At 35.7% G+C, this 13,973-nt stretch overlaps 3 protein-coding genes across 3 annotated transcripts in view; 2 read left to right on the forward strand and 1 right to left on the reverse strand.

The window, feature by feature from the left end:
* abca1b (ATP-binding cassette, sub-family A (ABC1), member 1B) overlaps nt 1-5,107 on the forward strand; it is a 36,294-nt gene extending 31,187 nt beyond the window's left edge. Inside the window, exons 43-47 of the mRNA XM_079630066.1 lie at nt 78-212; nt 952-1,055; nt 1,694-1,786; nt 2,804-3,047; nt 4,309-5,107. Coding sequence (XP_079486192.1) covers nt 78-212; nt 952-1,055; nt 1,694-1,786; nt 2,804-3,047; nt 4,309-4,452 — 720 coding nt within the window. The 3' untranslated portion in view covers nt 4,453-5,107. The remainder of the gene's footprint in view (nt 1-77; nt 213-951; nt 1,056-1,693; nt 1,787-2,803; nt 3,048-4,308) is intronic.
* nipsnap3a (nipsnap homolog 3A (C. elegans)) lies at nt 4,634-10,508 on the reverse strand. Its single transcript, XM_079630070.1, has 6 exons — nt 10,307-10,508; nt 8,475-8,682; nt 7,983-8,144; nt 7,586-7,735; nt 6,331-6,417; nt 4,634-6,201 (listed from the first exon to the last, which is right to left on the reverse strand). The coding sequence occupies exons 1-6, from the start codon at nt 10,385-10,387 to the stop codon at nt 6,125-6,127; spliced, it is 765 nt and encodes a 254-aa protein (XP_079486196.1). The 5' UTR covers nt 10,388-10,508; the 3' UTR covers nt 4,634-6,124.
* A 1,454-nt stretch (nt 10,509-11,962) lies between these two features.
* LOC307008486 (putative pancreatic secretory proteinase inhibitor) lies at nt 11,963-13,762 on the forward strand. The gene is made up of 4 exons (XM_079631281.1): nt 11,963-12,253; nt 12,363-12,394; nt 12,478-12,590; nt 12,730-13,762. The coding sequence occupies exons 1-4, from the start codon at nt 12,202-12,204 to the stop codon at nt 12,773-12,775; spliced, it is 243 nt and encodes an 80-aa protein (XP_079487407.1). The 5' UTR covers nt 11,963-12,201; the 3' UTR covers nt 12,776-13,762.
* The last annotated feature ends 211 nt before the right edge of the window (nt 13,763-13,973 follow it).

A 13,973-nucleotide genomic window follows, 5' to 3' on the forward strand; every position in this document is an offset into this window, starting at 1 on the left:
AACCTGGACATGTTTTGACCTCTAATAGGAACTATTAAAGTGTCATTGGTTTTACTGATGTTTTGTACCTTTGGCAGGTGGCAGAATGGGGAATCCGTAAACTGGGTCTAGTGAAGTACGTGGACAAAAAGGCAGGAAGCTACAGCGGTGGCAACATGCGCAAACTCTCCACCGCCATATCACTCATTGGAGCTCCTCCAGTGATCTTCTTGGTATGTGCATTTCCTCAAACACACACACACAGTTTCACACAAAGACACTTACATAACTGGCTCTAAGTCTTGTGCCTCCTTGGGTGAATGTCTGCAAACTGATCAACAAAAACAACATAAGTTAGGATCATATGACCACTGTTTGATTATTCTCTCAGCTGGTTTTCTGGCTCTGGTTGTATAAGGAGTTCAGGATTATAACACCCCTAGAGCTATATTACCCTGAACTCTTTTGCCTTTGCCCTCAGAGAGGCTTCATAAAGGGGTTGATTGCATAAAGATCACGTAAGAACACGCGCGTTTTGGTTCACTTGAGTGTGCGATACACATCAAGTCATCTTAATTTATAAAGCGCTTTATACAATACAGATAGATTCAAAGCAGCTTCAGTTTTCAGTACTGTGTAAAGTACATCAATCATGTTATTCACTTCGAGTCCGTTCAATGTTGATTCAATTCAGTTTAATAACAGTATCGAATGTCGCAAAATTTGTCAATCATGAAATTAGTTAAATTCAGCTATAATTAGCTATACAGAAGACAATAGTGTCATCATCCAGCTCAATTCAGTTCTGATCCAATAGTGCCAGTGCAGTCAAATCAATAATATTACTGAGTATTATACTGAATATTATCATGCGAGGAAGAGATGCGTTTTCCCCGCTTATGTTGCTGTTTAGTGTGTGTTTCCTGTTGAACCTGTGGGCAAATCTGAGTGTGGCTGTGCTTTTGATTACAGGACGAGCCCACCACAGGAATGGACCCGAAAGCACGACGAGCACTGTGGAACTGCATCCACAGCGTCATCAAAGAGGGACGCTCTGTTGTGCTTACCTCTCACAGGTACATTTATCAGAATTTTCCTAACAACATCAAACTTTATGCTCTTGAACTGAACACTAACAGTGGACTAATAGAGATATTATTAAAATGAATAGTTCACCCAAAAATGATCATTCTGTCATTAATAACTCACCCTCATGTGGTTCCAACCTCATAAGACTTTCTTTCGTTTTAGGAACACAAATGAAGATATTTTTAATGAAATCTGAGAGCTTTCTGTCCCTCCATAGAAAGTTATTTTCACCCAAAACTCTGATGCTCTGAACTATACATATAATTGATCAGCGAACATACATAGAACATCTGTTTAAAATTTGAGTGCTCTATACATGTTTTCTGATCAATGTTTATATGTGAAATAAAGCCTAAATTAAATATGTTCATCAGATCGCGTGATCTTTGGAAGATTTTGATTAAATCACTCGATTAACTGAATTTCTTTTATGATCTCTTTATTAAGGTTTTGAACCGTCAAGAGTTTTGGGTGAATAGAGATTTCTGTCCCTCCATTGGAAGTTCATTTGAATGTCTACTTAGTTTAGCTTAGATTCATGCTTAGGTTAGACTTCCACCTATCACTAGGAGGCAGTATTTCATATATTTTCTTCCATACTAACCTGTGCCCTGTCCACTCCTAGCATGGAAGAATGTGAAGCGCTGTGCACCAGGATGGCCATCATGGTGAACGGCAGGTTCCGCTGTCTGGGTAGTGTCCAGCACCTGAAGAACAGGTAAGATCACCAATAATACAGAGTGCAAAGGTTCCAGAAGTAAAAATCTATTATATTTCTTCACTGGGGAATTGATTTTTAAAGATAACTTAAAAACCATAAAAGACAAACCTACTGTGAGCTACAAGGTAGTCAATCAATGCTTTGTTAAAACCATCAGTCCACATTATTCCAACTTGTTTTTTAAATAATAAAAAATAATAATAATTCATCACATTTATATAGCGCTTTTCTGGACACTCAAAGCGCTTTACATAGAAGGGGGGAATCTCCTCAACCACCACCAATGTGCAGCATCCACCTGGATGATGCGACGGCAGCCATATTGCGCCAGAACGCCCACCTCACACCAGCTTACTGGTGGAGAAGAGACAGTGATGAAGCCAATTAGGATATATAGGAGGATGATTAGGAGGCCATGATGGACAGTGGCCACTGGGCAAATTTGGCCAGGATGCCGGGGTTACACCCCTACTCTTTCGAAAGACATCCTGGGATTTTTAATGACCACGGAGAGTCAGGACCTCGGTTTAACGTCTCATCCGAAGGACGGTGCTCTTTGTCAGTATAGTGTCCCCGTCGCTACACTGGGGTGTTAGGACCAACACAGACCACAGGGTGAGCGCCCCCTGCTGGCCTCACAAACACCTCTTCCAGCAGCAACCTGGTTTTCTCAGGAGGTCTCCCATCCAAGTACTAACCAGGCTCAGCCCCGCTTAGCTTCAGTGGGAAACCAGTCTTGGGCTACAGGGTGATATGGCTGCTGTTAAATAATCGTGCTTAACAGTGGAATTCTTGGAGAAAAACTACATTACCCATGATTCTGCAAAAAAATCTCCACCTATCAGAGGACTGAAACAAGTTACTTAATAAACACAAATCTTAAAACCTTAAAGGTACAGTGTCTCATTTCTGCACACTAGCAGTGTCAAGCAGAACCGCAAAAATAATGACTGAAATAAAGAGTTAAGAATAAAACAAACATTTGATGCATATCACTTGCTCATCTTCCTCCAGATTTGGCGATGGGTACACCATCATTCTGAGGGTTGCGGGGCCAGATCCTGACCTGCAGCCTGTGATGAAGTTCATTGAGAGCGAGCTGCCGGGCAGCACACTGAAAGAGAAACACAGAAACATGCTACAATACCAGCTTCCCTCCTCCCTCACCTCCCTCTCTCACATCTTCAGCATTCTCGCCAAGAACAAAGAGTTTCTCAGGATAGAGGACTACTCTGTGTCCCAGACCACTCTGGACCAGGTGAGATACCAACAAATATCACTGGCACATTTCATGTAGTGGACTGAAGTTAAAAAACAGTCAACGGTTAACACATGGCATTCACAGCACATTTCACTTGACGAGGGAAAGAGAATATTTAGCAGTAAATAATGTAGGGGAGTTGGATTGTGAAAAGTGTGTCATGAAATTATTGGTGCAATCAATGTGTGCTGCTGATATAATCAAAAAAATTGACAGAATAGTAAAGAATTACATTTTGATTAAAAATAAACTTACAGTAACATGCACAAGACACATTGAGCACAATATAAGCAAGAACATTTATTTATAAAGTCAATCATTTTGATTTCATGTTTCATTGTTAAAGTGGCAATATTACACTTCTAGAAATTCTTGAATTTTGTTTTCGGGGCATTAGAATAGGTTTTCATGCTTGAATATATATATATATATATATATACAGGGTTTCTGAATGTTATATGTAGGTAAATGTAAGACTTTTTAAAGACCAAGTAAAAATAAATGTAATAAATAAATTGAAGGAAACTCAATACTCTAAAAAATGTAAATGTCGAGGGAGAAAAACATTTGAGTTGTAGCCACATTGATATCTAAAAAAATTATTCATAAAAAAAATAAAAAAAATGTATTCGCTCTGCCCCCAACCACCAGAATACAGAAATAACTGTACCTTCTGCAAATGTATTTACTGGAGATACAATATGATATAAAATATGAAGTCTTGTTTTCTGTGAAATTGGTCAAAAAGAAGCGAGTTTATGATTAAAACAAGAACAAATATCTGCCAGTGGGGCTCATAAAAATGAACTAAATTCAAATGGAAGTTTTCATAACTTTCATTGTTTAAGTCATAAACTCACAAAATTGTATAAATTTTTAAGACTTTATTGTTCCATTTGCATCTCAAGTAAATGTCTCTTGATTTAAAGATATTTAAATATTTGTATTGGAAAACAACCTATTTTTTTTTCAAAGCATGTAACATTTAATGGACATTCATTAATTATTTAAATATTGTGACGTGTATGTTCAATCAATCCATCAATCGTTTCAGGGAGTTCAGAAACAGTGCTTACTGATCTAGAGAATATCATTTGGAGCGACATTTCATGACTTTTTCATGCTCAAACAGCAACATTATGTCTAAAGAAAGTTGAAAATGTAAAAAAGCTTAATAGGTCCTCTTTAAATATTATGAACTAGTATAGTATATTTTTTCATGATGTGATAACTCAGTTCTCTTCTCCTCAATATACAGGTATTTGTTAACTTTGCCAAGGACCAAAGTGACGACCACTCAGACAGCTCCATTCGTCGTAAAGAGACAGGGGTCAACATGGCCCTCCTGAGCCCTCTGTCTACTAAAGAGAACATGGAGAAGCCAATAGAAAGCTTTGTTTGAGCCGGAGTCTCTCTTGACACTACATGCTAACTGGAGCCAGTGGATTCCACAATGTTTTTGTGGCCTTTGAGCCGCAGTCTGCTGTTCTGACCTCTGTCTGAAGATAAACGTCTTCGACCGGTCAGCTGAGAGGCAGACACTGCAGACGAGACACTCAATGCAAGTCAATGCAAAAGAAATTGAAAAGACTTCTCTCGTGTTTCTAGCATGGTTGAATTCCAACCGTGTCAGTCACAGTGTTAAACTTGAAGCCATAATTTCTGGTATAGACTGCATGGACTGTATTTCGCGCAGTCGCTGACAGAGATTCATTTTCATTGTGTGAGATAATAGGGCAGATGGAAAAATGCCAATGATTAATAATTCAGGGCCATTGTCTTTGTACTTTTTTCTTAAGAATAGAAGACTGGGAATCACATGCTGAAGAATCATAAATGTTTGCGTGGCCAAAGGCTGAACTGCAAAACTGCAAATTGTACTGTTAAAATGATTTTGTTTGTAATATGTCTATTTATAAACAAGCGATTGTTTTAGATGTTTAAAAAAAGGGGCATTATTTTATAGGCTGTTCTATCCAAGAGTGCCTCACGTTATCTTGTAATATAAGAATCTTTGTGCATGGACAAAACAAGGTGATTGATTTTGTAGTTTTTTTTTTATAAAATAAAGTTTATACAAGTAAGCTTTAAAGTTACACTATGTAACAAATACCTCAGAGTCGTATGAACAACTGAGAAGGAAATCAATTGAAACATACCGATCATGTGCCTTCTTTAGTAAAAGGGCATTTGGTGTGTCCTTCATTGGATCTCTGGCCATTAAATACAGAAATCCACAAACACAACTTCCAGCTGTATTGCATAGCCGTTCAGTACAGTAAGGGTGAACTATCCATGCATTCAGTTTGGATTGTTAAATCAGTATTTTGGATCTCATTGGAATAGGTGATAGCAATTTTCGCCTTTCATCCAAGCACTTTACTTGCTATGTTAATTCAAGAAAATTATATAATGCCAATGTGTTAAGATCTTTGCACTGGATTTTCCACAGACAATGTTTTTGCTATTTTTCATTTACTGTTTAGTTTGGGTTCTCAAAATAATAGAACTAAAAAACATAAAGGACAAAATGTCTTAGTACCACAGTGATGTTCCTCATTTAATACCTGTTTACATTTCAAACTTTTGGCTGTGGAATGTCTGTTACTTGCCTTGTACATTCACTGTATTTACACAATAAAACATGACAATCTACAACCCTAATATTTGTTTGATCTTTGACGTCAATTCAATGTATGAATTATTTTCAGTGTCAATCTGTTTCAAATTTAACAAAAAGAAGCACCATAAATGTTATCACTATAATCTATGCAAAATGCAACATAACATTGCTGAATTTAGAATGTTTTTATTGCTATGGAAGAATTTATTGTAGAAAAGAAATGACATGTACACCGATGATTAATATCTGCAACAGTCAGGTTGGAAGTCTTTTTAGTCTAAATGTGATGCAAAGCATTATTTTGACCCGCTATCATTATTTGATCATCTGCAAAAACTTCAATGAACTTGCTACAATTAAATCGGTTTATCAGGCCAATTATTTCAGTTGCTGTATAAATTAAATCTCATTCCACATTTTCCTGATTGTGGATTCAAACCTCGAGGCCATGTTATTTAATTGGTGAGAAGGTACAGGGGAACATGAGTTTGTTCTTCTGTGACACCAGGTACGCTGCACTCTCTCTTACTGGAAAAAAAATACAAAAGTAAAAAAGAAATGTCATTTTTAAAATGCAAACAGTAAAACATAAATGTCCCAGAATGCTCTCATAATCACAGTACAATATTGTCTGCTGTAGTGATTTGTAAGATTTACCTGCCGCCACTACTCTGGCATCTCCATGAGCTTTCTGGCGTATTGCTGCACGCTGGTCTGCACTCTCATACCACCATAAAGCATGCACTGCGCATTGGAAAGAAATATCAGAATATACTGTATATACAAAAAGCAGTTTGAAAACAGATTTACTAAACCACAATGCAGGGGATTTACTGACAGTGCGCACATTAAAAAACACAGACGCTGTAAGATTTCCATAATGACCAACACGGTCTATCAAGATCAGCGCATATCCGCGTAGGGTCGCAAACAAGCACAGCCGATGATAATCAGGTGAGTGATCTAATAACAACACAGGCGCAAAGTGGCTTAAGACTTGTTTTTTTGGGCATTAAATAATGCCGCAGCGCAGGTAAATACCAGTAAATTGACTAGCACAAACCTTAGTAAATCAAGTTACATGATTCATTTAAATACTCTCCTCCCATAATTTTTGCATCTGAAAGGGAAACTCCTACAAATGCATATGCAATAAGCTCAGCTGCAAAAATAACCCTGTCAACGTCTTTTCCTTGATAATTTTTCAACAGCGTGTCTTTAGTAAATCCTGACAATAGTTTTTTTAACGCCAAAAGAGGGTTTTGTTGGTGGTGCAAGCTGTTAGTAAATCTTTACTAATTCTAAAACTTAGCATTGTCAATACACTTGGTCCTGTTTGGTATTAATCATAAACTACCATTTAAAGGTTTGGGGTCTGTAACATTTTTTAATGATTTAAAAAGAAGTCTCTTCTGCCCACCAAGGGTGTATTTATTTGATCTAAAATACAATTAAATTAGTAATATTGTTACAATGTAAAAAAAAAAAAAATATATATATATATATATATATATATATATATATATATATAGAGAGAGAGAGAGAGAGAGAGAGAGAGAGAGAGAGAGAGAGAGAGAGAGAGAAAGAGAGAGAGAGCCTTCAGAGTCACATGATCCTTCAGAAATCACTCTAATATGCTGATTTTTTTTTTAAATTCTTTGATAAATAGAAAGTTCAAAAGAAGAACATTTATTTGGAATCTGTAAACAAAATTATAAATGTCTTTGTCGTCACTTTTGATCAATGTACCATTGCTGAATAGAAAGCAAGTTTTTCAGAAAAACAGGTACTGACCCCAAACTATTGAATATATAGTGTATATTTAAATTACAGGTTGTAACTCAAAAAATATACCATGATGATATGACTTGGTAATTATTTTAAAACATAATTGCTTTCTTGTCTAACTCACCTTGATTGAGCAGTCCAAATTCAGAGTGAAAAACCCCAACTGAGTGTGCGTATCCTGATCCCGTGTGGATGCCCACTGCTCCCTGAAACGCTTTACCCCACACCGCCGGACCGCCCGGCTTCATCTGGAAGGTGGCTAACTCGAAAACTCCTTCAACACAGAAAACAACACATTTTAACAAAAGCTGGTCAGATATAAGTATGCCTGGAGTATTTGAAATCTTTATGTCTTCTTTTATTCAGGAAACCATTATGATTGCAGTTCCAATCAAATCAATAAGTTGTTAAGTTGTTTTTTTTCTTTGGTTATGTCTTATATCTCCTATAGTATCAAGTGAGAAGGAATTGGTGACCCTTAAAAAATCTATGCATGACATGTTAATGCATATAGTTCACACCTCCGTCTTTGGGTGGCGTCTGAATTTTGCTCCAGGGTACGAGGTACGTCACCTCATTATCCTGAGTGCTCAGCATGGGCATCGCTTTAGAGATGTACTGCTCAATCCAGCTGGGGTCCTGAGCCAGGGCTGCCCGCACAGATGCACGCTGGGCATAGCTGTCTAAACAACATTATAGCAAAGACAGAAAAAAAGGGTTTGTTGTGGAGTTGTATGTGGAGCAGATATTTAGATATTTTAAATCATATATACACAACATTTTTGGGTCAAAACAGTAAACAAGCAATTTTACTAAGATTGTCTAAAAATCATATAAGGAGAACAGGATGTCCCAGCTATTATGGGACACCTGGCAACCCTCAAAAGTAAAGAGTCAGTTTCCATTGGTACTATAATTAATTTCAATGTGTTGTTGCATTTTACTTATTTATTAGTCTTATAAAGTTTTTAAAGTGCAGATTGGACATTTAAGAATTCAGTGGTCTTTCTCACCATACTTCCAAATGTGGAAAACCTGATTGACACCCCCATATTCCACACTCCAGTATCCGAGGAGCTCTGAGTGGGCTGTACGCAGGTGGATCTTCTCATTGGTCAGTTTGAGGAAGGCAGCGTTGAGATGCGGCTGGATGTAATATGTGCGGAACTCATAGAAGTTTCCGTTCTGCTGCTGCGGTCCGGTGGAGATCGATGCGCTGGGCTGATCGGCAAATGTAAAACAAACTGCTAGTGGCATCATGTGGTCATTATTGGAACTGTTCAGCTTATAACTCATATTCTACGACTACACTTGGCTGAATCTATATGATTTCATAAAACAGACTCATTTGAGAAATGGCAGCTTCAGCCTTCTGCCTTTTTCATTTAAATTTGCTGAGGTTCAAGTCATTTTTAGGCACATCCACCCCATCTAAACCCATCAGCACATTTTAAAAAACCTTGAAACTGCCATGTCAATCATGTCAAAGATAAACTGTACAAATGTTTATGTTCTACAAGTTCAGACCAGACGATTCCCACTTAAGTACAAAGATCAAACCCTATACTCCTAATGTGCATACGTCCCAAATACTGTATATAATATATTTTTTAACAAGACAACTCCACACTTAAAGTGAAATTGACATTAATGGCATGTTAATAACTAAAAACATAGATACACTGTGTATAAATATAGAAGGGTCAAAAAGTCTGAATTGGAAATGTGTTTTGTTTTGTTTTTGACATTTAAACATGGAATACTGTAAATTCCTAAAATATTTAAGAAGATTTTGCACTTTTTTTAAAGTCAGTAAATCAAATAGCAAAATTATGTGAACCCCTTTGCACAAAAGGTCAGATTTTCTTAATTTTCACAAAATGATCTTTAGAGTTTATGCAGCTGAAGTGCTACTGTCATTAACTCTGCAATCACGATATGCAAAATAACAGTCAGAAAAAAATTGTCTTTTGAAATGAAACAGTCATATTTGATACATCAGGCTTTTATAACATATTATAGTATGATATAGGAGAATATGGAGCTCATTCTCGAGGTGAAAAAAAAAAACATGAGTTTTATTCAGAGGCTCAAACTGAGCAAAACTATGCAATTTGATGCAGTTGCTGATATTAATATGACCAAAAAAGTACATAGAAATTCTGATAGATTGTAATGTAAATCAATGAGATCTTTATAACAGTTGGCCTATAGCAGACTTACATTAAATGCATATAAATATCAGTCGTCACTCTATACCCCCCAATAATATGTCTTAGTAAGATGATATTTAAATGCTTAGTTTTATGATCAAAGCTCTGTAGTTTATATTGTGGGGGGCAAAACAATGATGATTGGGATATATATAAATATATATGTTCCTCAATGGCCTGATGTATTATATTTGATAATAGAAAGAAAGCTATACTTAAAGTTAGGCTACTTTATAAAAATCAGTAAAGATTTCCCAGCAAAAAGACACATTTACAAAAAATAATGTTTATAGTTTCAATGCATTTTCACCTGTAGTCACAGACTTTTAGACCCCACATGCATGAAGAACATGGGCCTCCTAGATTGTATTTGAATTATTAAACTTTTTTGCAGTGATTTGATTTCATGCTTTTGTAATTCCTGACACTGCCAAGTCCTGAGCAATGTAACAGTGGCGTTTCATGATCATTTGATCGTCCTCTGACGCACCTTCAAAAACAAAAACTTGCGTTTGTCTTTTAACTCCATTCAAAAGTCACAAAGAATCAATATCATTAGATTTGTCAACCTACATAGATTAATATTTCCCTCTGTGTCCTAAATAAAACGTGTGAATGATTATTAAACTCACCGTGGGTCGGTTTTTCACAGACAGACAGTGTTTTACTGCGTGGCGTGACGCGTTCCGGAAAATACCGCGTAATTGTATCATTTTTCTCGTCGTGAATCTGGAACTGTACCTGCAGCGTGACTGACGTGCCAGATTAGACCCGATCAGACCAAAAAGTTCACTCAGAGCCAGTAGTACGGAAGCCGAAATGTATCGTTCAAGTTCGCTGCATGGAAGTATGCGTTCATCATTTTTATTAATTATTAACATTTAAAACTTTACATTTATAATAATAACAAATATATATAGATCTAAAAGTTAGATATAGGTTTTCAAACTTTGTAAACATTTGAATAGTTTAGATATGAAGCTCTCCCATATGCTTTCTTGTATATAGCTATTTGTACTAGGCTACTTTAAATTTAGTTGTTAAAAAAATCAAGTAGAATATAATAGCCTACATTTAAACTTGTATTGTGTCTCTTTAATTACTTGAATACTATTTTGGCTTGGTTTACCAGAATTTGTCCCAAAGCCAGAATTTCCACTTGATGATTAAAAATGACAAATGAAGTGTTAAAATAAGGAAAGTTACACTTTGCACGTTTTCATAAGAGTTTCAGAGATTTTTAAGAGAAAATTCTCTGTATGGGTCAATGACTTGATTTTTTTTTTTTTTTTTTTTTTGTCCAAGTGCATTATTTCCTTTTAAAATAATTAGATACATTCATGACATAAATCACTTTATTCTATAAAACCTATTTAGTTTGAATTCATTTAGACCATGTCAATATTATGTTTTGTTATCTTAAACCCCCAACATGTCAGGTGGTGCAACATGTCTGAACAAATGAACAAACTAAGAAAACTATTTAAAATTGTGTCTAAATTATAATTATTTTTAACTAAATGGTATCATTTTAGGTTTGAAACATTTCATATAAACACGTTTAGTAAATATCAGTAGTTTTAAAGCTGTTTTAAAACTTTTGTCCAGCTATTTGTATATTCTCAAATGTTGGCACAACTTCAAACATGGCTCTTTTATTGTGAATAGACAAGGTAATAACAGTAAATATGATAATGCATTATCCAAAGGAGCTCAACTGATCCTTGTGGCAGCGTGAAAATGTTTGTAGGCCTTTATCTCTCTCAAATACTGGTAAAAACTGCTAATTTCAAGTATAGGTATAGGTTTGGTACACTTTTCATGTCATGTGGTACAACTACAGTATATAAGCGTACAACTATTTGGTTGTACCGCCTGACATAAAAACTGTCAAAAAATTTATTTCAAACACTGTTATTTAACAACTGAAACTTGTTTAAACACATTTTTCATGACTCAAAAATATACATGACATTAGTTTTGAAAATATTTTTTTGAAAACACTTTTTTTTAAAGCTTTATTTACCAATGACCCGTATACATTTTTTCAAAAGTTCAAAAGTCTCTTCAAGTCCATATTCCCTACTGAATTATGTAGTTAATTATTACATTACGTAATTATCGTAAACTGCATTCCGTGTTCAGTGGAATTCCATTTATTTGGGGCCAATAAACAGGGACACACCTCCCAGCCAGACCTGTTTTGAGGGATATTATACAGGCCAATGCTTTTTGGATTGTGCTCAGCAATTTTTGGACAGACTGGAATGTTTATCCCTTAATAAAGAGAGAGACAATAGAGAGGCTCTGTTCTCACTGGTGTTGACGCGGGATAGTGGGTATAGGTGGGGCGGATGGCCGTCAAAATATCAGCACCTCTCCTCCTCCTCCTCACTTTCAAACTATATGTTGAGGGTCATCAACAATACAACACTCAGAAGCGAGCTAGAAGTCATCAGTCACTATTAAAAGCTCTCAGCCTGAACTTACAAATCCAGATTTTGGTTCCTTCCTTCCTTTGAGCATCATGACTGGAACAGCAGTGGTTCTGATGAGCCTGGTCCTCATCCTCTCTGTGGGTAAGTCTCATTATCTGTCATTTTAAAAGAGCTCTGTTAATCATTGAGGTGTGCAATGTGCAATTAACAACAGCATTGAGAATAATCCAACAGAACCATTTTTTTCCAGACGCAGAGGATAAATCAAGACTCTACCGCAGAGTAAGTCCATTTATGCATTAGAAAATAAACTGTGATGCATGACAGGCATTTACTGTAAATTGCGTGTGTTTTTAATCCGACAGCCTGCATGTGGAGGACTGAGTGTCAACCAAGCATGCCCTCTCAACTACTCTCCTGTGTGCGGTAATGACGGCATCACATACGTCAATGAATGCACCCTGTGTGTGCAGAGAACGTGAGTCCATTCATTTGCTTCTGTTAGTGTAAGATAACAACATTACAGTATGATTCTTGCTTGTAATCACTCATATTGTTAAGGGCTGTTAGTAAGCTAGTATTGATGTTGGATAACTGAAAGGGTGTTTGTTTTTTAGGCACACAAATGCAGACATTTTGATTGTGAAAGACGGACGCTGCTGAGGTGGAGGACCTTATGATATCATCACTTCGCTTTTCATATCTATGTTTGTTTAAGAGTGTTGTTTGCTATGCTCATCCAGACCAGTTTTGCACTTATCAGTATACCTATACAGTAGATGTGTGAAACCCTACTGCATGTTAAAAATGATAAATACTAGGACTGATATGAATCATATGTGTCAGTTTATCACATTTAAGTGACTTTGAGTGGACAGTGCAGTGTGTTTGATTATCGTTTTACTTAGTTTGTTTTACATCAATATTGTCTTGTCTTTCTTTCCCAGATAACAGGGAACATTCTCAGAACTTTGGCAAACATTCTGGCAAGGTTCTCTTAAAGTTATGAACAAATGTTCTTCCAGTAATGTTAATGGAATGTATGTTCAAAGTTATCATGGTCTTAAATAACATTGTCAAAACATTAGCACAAAAGTGTAATTATACATCATTAATGGAGTGTGTTTTTTTTTCCTGGAAAATTTTAGTTGGATGTAAGTCTAATGCTTTTTTTAAACATTACACCTCATAGAACATTAAAAAGTAGTTCCCAACATTTTTTGTAAAAGTTGCAACATTTTTAAATAGAAGAAACATTCCCTTAATATTTTCTGTAATGTTCACTAACCAAGAAAAAAAGTTTTTTTCAAACATTAAAAAATCTGGACGTTTTGAAGGTTCTGAGAACATTCAGAAATAACGTTTTCATAACTTAATGGAACATTTGCAAAACATCTTAGAACATATTTTTGTTAGCTGGGTTAATATACTTCAACTCTTTCATTAAGTTTCTTTTTTTTTTTTTAGGAACTGCTCAGAGTGCAATGTTTCAAGAGTGAAATTTTGAGTTACAGCTTATTTTTCTAATATGTAAAAAAAAAAAAAAAAAAAAAAAAAAAAAAAGTGACATGATGACATGACAAACTTGTACCGTTTATACCTTGATTTTACTTTTTTTTTTTTTTGCTAATAAAACATACATATTTAGCCAAACAATTGTAAGGTTGGCCAGCTTCATTTATGTCTTGCTTTTCTTTGCAGCATACTATTATAGAACACTAATAATATTATACTGAAAAGGAAACAAAAAGGTTCTACACACTGGATGCTGCACATTCTTGCACATGATTTTTAAAATCTCATTCAAAACTACCAACAAAACATATCGTTCCATTCAAAATAGCATGTACAGTAATGTTAA

The sequence above is a fragment of the Phoxinus phoxinus genome (genome assembly GCF_949152265.1).
Source record: "Phoxinus phoxinus genome assembly, chromosome: 12".
NCBI lineage: Eukaryota > Metazoa > Chordata > Actinopteri > Cypriniformes > Leuciscidae > Phoxinus > Phoxinus phoxinus.